Here is a 7570-nt window from a genome sequence, read left to right on the forward strand (position 1 = left end):
TATACACATGTATATACACATGTATATACACATGTATATATACATGTATATACACATGTATATATACATGTATATACATACGTATATATACACACGTATATATACACACGTATATATACATACGTATATATACACGTATATATACATATATACACATGTATACATACATATATATACATGTATATATACATATATATACATGTATATATACATATATATACACATGTATACATACATATATATACATGTATATATACATATATATACACATGTATATATACATATATATACACATGTATATATACATGTATATATACCAACATCACCTTCATCAGAGTGGAACATAACGGTTCTGCTTTCTTTAAACAAACTGGATCAAAGCACATATTTAATGCCAGCAACACTTTTGCAGGCATTTAGAAAAAACAACATGTGAGCTGTACAGAATGCGTCAGTTGTACTGTAAGTCAAATGGAGCAGCTCTGGTCCGGCTCTGACTTTGTGAAGCAAAGGTCGAACATACGAAGGTTTCCAGGGAAAGCAAGGCACTCAGCTACATTATGGACAAAAGGAAAATTGCACAGGGAAAGAAGACTGGGGATTTGAGAATAACATTTCTTACATTTGTACTCACAGTATGAGAGTAGAAAAGAGCACTCAGTGGAGTGCAGATCTCCCTCTCCCAAACCAAGAAGAGTTGAATCTCACTCAGCTGTCCCTTCTGGCACTCTTACAGTCAAGTTGGCGGCGAAGACAGCAAGGAAAATGGGGATTTATTCATCTCGTATCGTGTCGAACTTCAGTGGATCATACATAACATACTGGCTATGGAATTAATCTGCTTGAGTTTAAAACGTTTCTATGGACGCCAGTTTATGAGCCACGACAAAGACCAAAATTCAGAGTGAGCAGTCAATGACGGTATAAAACAGTCCTTAAGCAGACAGACAGACACACATGAGCACAGACACATTTGGCTTATGTGAGACTAGCCGAGGACGGACCGTCTGTCCTCGGCTAGTCTGTCTGTAATAATAATAATAATAATAATAATAATTTATGTGCCTTAACCTGTAATCATGTTATTGATAAATAACATTAAAGTCCTCTCTATATTGTGTCAACTATTCTATACTGTAAAAAGACAAAAAAGAATTTGCCTCGATCACAAATATTTTTAACTTACTGCTGATTCTCATTTCTAAACTGCAACAGGAGAAACAAATGACATCCAAGTAAAGATTGAATAAATAATGGGAGCTGCTGTACAGTTGCATCTCTTTTGAGCTTCATGTCTCCATCCTTGTTCAGTTGCAGCTCTTCACTTGGCCTCTAAGTGCAGCCGAGAAAGCTTTCACCACAATTGTTATAGTCTGTGTCAACTTCCCACTTTGTTGCTGGTAAAAAAAAAAATAGAAAAGGAAAAAATATGACAATACAAAGACTTCCTGAAATACAGCATGACGGTGTCTTCATACACCGGTGTGTGTGTGTGTGTGTGTGCTGCATATGAAATTCACAAATGACAAAGCAGATTAATCCACATACATTTATTACAGTGATGGATCCCAACACCTGCTGCTCCTCCCAACAGGGAGTCAAACCAACCAAAACAGACTTAAACGTTCACATCTGAATTAAAAAGAAGTTAAATGATTTTTACATCTGGATTTACTAAAATATCAGTAAAGGCTTTATTCTGGCACGCAGTATGAAGCTCCATCTCCCCCCATGGTGCTCTTCTTCCTACTCGTACCTGATCCTGTCCATCAGACGGCAGTACGTTGACTTTACTCATATTTGTGCCCAGGAGCTGGGAGATGATACGAGACATTACCTGAGAATACGGTGATCTCAATTTTGTGTTCGGAGATGAATTTTGATTCATTCTTTCTCAAACTGCAATAAAAAAACTGTAATAAATTACGATCCCTTTTAGTGGCTTTACCTACTTTCTTATATTAAATGACGTTTTTTTTTTTTTTTTTTTTTTAAATGTCATCCTTCGTTGGTGTAGCTCAAATACAGCCAAACCGGTAACAGTCATATCCAAAATGTTCTCATAGTTTACGATGTCAAGTTATTAAAAAAAAAAACTATATTGTGATTATTCTTTTTTTTTAAAAACATTGTCCACGTATCTACAGCAAACGTGTCAAAAGGACAGAACTACCTGTAAAAAGCTGCGATATAGTCCACCATCCCGGCTCAGAGCGCTGAAACCAAGCAGCGCCAACCCTGCTGGGAATGTGCAACAGTGCAAAACATAAACAATTAAAAATAGCACAAAGAGAGCGATAAGAAGCCGGACCCTCCCAGCGGAAGCCTTGAAGCCTTTCTTTCCCCACCAGAGTAAATACAACCTACTGAGCAGCAGGACGGCTGTCTGAGAGAGCGGAGGAGAGCTACTCCTGATATGCTAATCGGACAGCTGCCAAACTCCAACCTAGATTATTAAGAAACAATTTCAGAAATGATGATGATGATGAAAACCACTCCCAGGTTCAATAAAGCCGTGTAAACCCTCCCAAGTGCTGCCAGACGGTTCTACGGATCAAAGCCGTTGACATTTATAATAATGACTCCTTCAAAGAGAAAGAGGGGAGTATCAAAGGTCTATGTGCGTATAGGAGAAGAGAAGGGGAATGCAAGAGAAGGGGAATGTCTAAAACATGTCTAAAGCAATTGATTCTGACAGTTTTTGGCTGATTAAGCAAATAAAACGACAGATCCAAATTAAAGAAAAAATGAAAAGAAGGACAAAGAGTCCGAGTGAGGGCAGCCAAGGACAGTAAAGAGAAACAGGAAACTCAACGAGGATAAATATTGAACCCTACTTTGTAAATGTGTTTTTTTTTGCTTTCGAGATTAGTCCCCGTTCTGTTCATCCTCTCTCTCTCTCTCTCTCTCTCTCTCATCAATCAGCATCCTGAAATGTCTTTGGTTTTGTGGCGCCGTTGGAAGCGCGTGTCGACGGGGTCGAAGCCTTGCTCGCTGGCTCCGAACTGAGCCCAGCCGGGAGTCCTGGCCATGTAGTCCAGGGCCGAGAAGCCCCGCTGTCCCCCGCTCTCCCCTTGAACCTGGACCAGCTCCTGGAAGCGCTCGTAGTCGATCCACGTCCACCACTCGCCATCCACCTTGAACTGAAAGCACACACAAAGAAGGGGGGGGGGGGCAAACAAGGCGGTGGAAGATGAGCGAGCAGTGTGTGTGTGTGTGTGTGTGAGTGAGTGTGGAGTGTGTGTGTGAGTGAGTGAGTGAGTGAGTGAGTGTGAGTGAGCGAGTGTGTGTGTGTGTGTGAGTGAGTGTGGAGTGAGCGTGAGTGAGAGACCAGCTTGAGCTTTTGACTGTGACGGAAAAGCCTCCAACATCATGCTGCCTCTCTAATCCTGCTTGTGCTCCCAAACCAGCGAACAGGGGTGGAGAGCGTGACCTCTACTTTCCCAGCATGCAACTGTGCTCTCCAGTCAATACCATACCATACTTCCCTTGTTGTCTGCAGAGATGGGAAAGACTGAGAGGAAACGGAGAGCAAGCAAAGCCGGCATTAAATACAAAACAACTTTCTCCTCTGAAGCAAATTCTCATCTTTTAAAATGGTCCTTGATGACTTTAATGCAGTTTGTTTAAATCATTTGTGACTGGGTGCAAAATGGTGCTGGGCCGTCTCTCAGGGACGACTGTTGTGCTTTTAGCTCTCAGCATTTTAAAGGTTTGTGGCCCCGGACCCCCATGTGCGCACCGCGGCTTCCTTAAAATCCTCAGACTTACGCCCCAACTGTAATTCACACGACGGGAGGGGAACGGAGTGCCAGCGTTACATCACTGACGTTCTCAGAAGAGCAGCAGCGGCTCAAAAATGACACAAAATGCAGTCATGAAGGACTCGCATTTATTTGGCAAGCGAAAGACTGTCCCTGCCGGAGATGGCGGCCCGCTGAGGGAGTCGAGGCGTTGAGCGTTTTGAGCGCGAGCCATTTTGTGGCCGTTAAGAGAGCAGCGACCCACTGCATTGCTGATGAGGCCTGAGAAAGAGGAGGGGGGGTAATGATTCTAGTAATGAGAAAGGAAGATATTTGTTCGGCCGGCATCTTGGCAAACAATTTCGGTCTCTAGGCAACAAAGCGAAGCTGTGCCGTCTGGGATGAGAACACGGCGGCCTATTGTTTTCATTCGGGGAGCCGATCACGGCTTCTCCTTCGAGCGGCGCGGGAGGCGCCCTGGTGTTCTGTATGAGCAGAGGTCAATGAGCTGTGCAGCACTCTCACACACATTCACAGGGAACTAATGGAAGGCCATCACGTCTCATCTCAGTCTGCTACACTGCGGAGCTTTGCTCCGTAAATTACATTTCCCATGCTGTCATTGGAGAAACAAAGAAATAGGGAGAAACACTTTGATTGAAATATATTTTGTTTGTGATAGACGACCCCGTCTGTGCCGCATGTTGTCGGCATAAGAGTTTTTTTTTTTTTTTGCACACATCTTTCAGATAATTTCACACTGAGACCCAAAACTTTGTTTCAAAGCCAATGTTGTCTTCTCGTCTATAAGCAGAGACACAAACATCCACCCAGGAACTAAATGCTGCCTTCCTGCCATGTTGTACAGACCAGCGCCAAGTGTGAAACAGCCTTTAATGCCATCAAGTTGTTATTACGAGTCAGCGGAGAATTTCTCCCATGTGGTGATAAATACTACAGACCTGTCAGCAAAGTGGTGACGAAGCAATTGATTCAACCAACTGAGAAAGATCTATAGATACACACTGTATCTGGTGTCACTTGTCAACAAACCACAATATCACTGTATATAACTTGATGAAAACAGCAACTGTAGGTTTGATTTCTATTTCCCGTGTAAGTACGCAGGTAACTATGGCAATTAGCGTGAAATAATGCATGCTCTTATTTTGTAGTAAGGAGAGGTGTTCCTGTTATTCCCATTCTACTGACATGGCATGAATGCAGCAAGATTGCAGGTAGTTAGCGGTAGCGCTGCTACGATTAGTCGACTAATTGATTTGTCAATTTTCAGAAATGAAAACAATCACCAGCTTTTTTGACAATCGATTTGTATTCTAATTTTTCGTGCTAAATGGCAGAAAATGCGGTTTTCAGCCCCTCAGATATGGAGCTTTGCTGCTTTTCATCGTATTTAACCGAATATCTTTGGGTTTTGGAGAGTTGAAACAAGATGTTGAAAGACATTCCTTTGGAATTTGATGGACATTTTTCACTATTTTCTGTCATTTTAGAGATCAAACGATAAAAAAAAGAATCGCTAATGAAAATATTCAGTGAGTTGCAGCTCTTGTTAGAAACTTGCTGTCATGGTCTGTCAGCTAGATTTCTGATGCATATTTAAAGACATTTTTGTCCTTTATAGGAAAAAGAAATATGAATAAATCTAACAGGATGCTTGACTGCAAAAAGGGACACCTTCACTTGGACTTTGAAACACAACAGGTCGACTGATTTGAGAGTCAACAGGGTTGAGACGGATGGAAGAGGACGGAGAATAAGGACGAGGGAAGGAGAGACGAAAGAAGGGAAGATGAAAGAGAGAAAAGGCTGCAAGAGAAAGTAGAACGAGGGGCGAGAGAGGTAGAGAAACACACACACACACACACACAGCTCTGATGTCTTTTAAGGGACGACATCAAACAGTGATATCGTCCAACTGGAACTAGAAGATCTGAGGACAGTGCAGTAAGCGCGCGCACACACACACAGCTGAGACTTTGTTGCACGAAGAGACATTCAGGACGACGAAGTCACGCAACAGAAAAACATCAGACAGAAGGAAGCTAAAAATGCCTCTAGTTCCCAAACTGCTGGATTATTGATGACCGCCTAAAAATGAAGAGTAAGTGAGTCAACGTAAGTTGTCAAAAAAAAAAAAAAAAGATAGATGCTGCTTCAGAGCAGCGAGCACCAACACTGAGATTAATAAAAATAAAAACTGATGCAAAGCGGATCACCACTTTATTCATTATGTGTGAGGGACGCTCATGCGGTATCCACAGTCTGAGTCCATGGACGACGTTGATAACTTAAAAATGTGCACAAACAGTGAGCTGCACCTAATACCGTCAGCTCTAAGAGTAAAAACAGGATAAACTAGTCTCATACGCTCTCATTTTACGAGCCAGTCCTGCTGTGTGTTTCGCTCAAACATTAGGGCTGAGTGCAGATGTGGTGCGTTGGGTCATGTACGACCCTCCCGACGCCGAGCTCTCTTACCTTGGTGTGCGCGATGAGCAAACAGTTGGAGTGCTCGTGTTCGCAGGCGATCTCGTACTGAGGCAGCATGTCGGCCAGCTGCTGGACGAAGGCGACCACTTCCTGGTGCCAGGGGACGTTGGCCATGGTCAGACTGCTGGCGGCGCTTTCCCCGCAGTACGTCACTCCCTGCACACACACATGAGCACGGGGTCAGGGACAGAAAGCAGCACAGAAGAGACCAAATGGGGCTTTGCAATTCACTCAGCCGTGGAAAAGAGCAACTCTGCAAGTAACAGGCCCGACCTGTACTGGACATTTGGGGCTGATGAGGATATATACAATACATATATAACATATAGAATATCACTTCTACGTGAGGGATAATTTAAAGGTTCACTTTTAGTATCAAAGACAATGGTAACCTTAATAGTGCATTTGAAACATCAAACCTAATAACATACCGATACATTACAAACAAACTCATGAACTAATGAAGATATAACAAGATGCAACTTCTTTGTGCTTCTATTGTTATATATATATATATATATATATATATATATATATATATATATATATATATATATATATATATATATAGTCTTGGGTGTATGACTGACTAAAAGGCTTCACAGCAGCAGCAGCTTGAGAGTTGACATATATCGTCCCATTGAGCGGGTGTGAGAAATGGTGTAGGAAGCTGTAAACCATCTGGCCTCGGCCATGAAAATCAATCAGGCTGGACGCTGAGCGCTTTCCGATCAATAGCGGCTGTGCTGTGGTTACAGGCCATGAGGAGGGAGAGCGGCACTGAGGAGGAGAACAGCAGCTCCCCATGGCAGAGACAAACTGTGGACGAGTTGTGGGCGGAGAGCAGAAAGGTGTGAGGGAGCCGTGGGGGGGGGGCAGGGGGTGTCTTTGATGCCCGCTTCGTATGAACCGAAGGACTCTGCAGGAGGCTCCACATGGCCGACATCTTCACATTAAATATTCATACATGAGGAAAACTAAGTCCATCAGCTTTAACTGTGTTTGAGCCCCAAGCATCATGATGTAAACACAGAGTCCACCGGAGTCCAGATCTCTGTCCTGCTGTCCGCCCATCAGGTGCAGCTTGATCCTGGACCACGACAGATCCAGGTCTCTGTGAAGACGTGGGCTCAACACTCACCGACCTCCCGCTGCATTCATCCATCGTATTTTTCTTCGACCGGCCATCAGCAACATTACTCACGACTGTTTGACAGACCTTTAATTGCACACCAATAATATTGTAGAGGGCGCAGCCTTTATCTTCACACACACACACACACACACACACACACACACACACACACACACAC

At 43.2% G+C, this 7570-nt stretch overlaps 1 protein-coding gene across 3 annotated transcripts in view; it reads right to left on the reverse strand.

Annotated features, from left to right (window-relative positions):
- Positions 1-1535: 1535 nt before the first annotated feature.
- Positions 1536-7570, reverse strand: part of tyw1 (tRNA-yW synthesizing protein 1 homolog (S. cerevisiae)) — a 49947-nt gene continuing 43912 nt past the window's right edge. For 2 of the 3 annotated variants that reach the window (XM_031863474.1, XM_031863472.1), the window contains 2 exons: positions 6246-6413; positions 1536-3143 (listed from right to left, as the gene is read on the reverse strand). In XM_031863474.1, coding sequence (XP_031719334.1) covers positions 2922-3143; positions 6246-6413 — 390 coding nt within the window. In that variant the 3' untranslated portion in view covers positions 1536-2921. Of the gene's footprint in view, positions 3144-3251; positions 3515-6245; positions 6414-7570 lie in introns of those variants that run through there. The other variant, XM_031863475.1, reaches the window with a different exon arrangement.

Source organism: Anarrhichthys ocellatus, unplaced genomic scaffold, assembly GCF_004355925.1.
Source record: "Anarrhichthys ocellatus isolate YVR2014 unplaced genomic scaffold, GSC_Weel_1.0 scaffold29, whole genome shotgun sequence".
NCBI lineage: Eukaryota > Metazoa > Chordata > Actinopteri > Perciformes > Anarhichadidae > Anarrhichthys > Anarrhichthys ocellatus.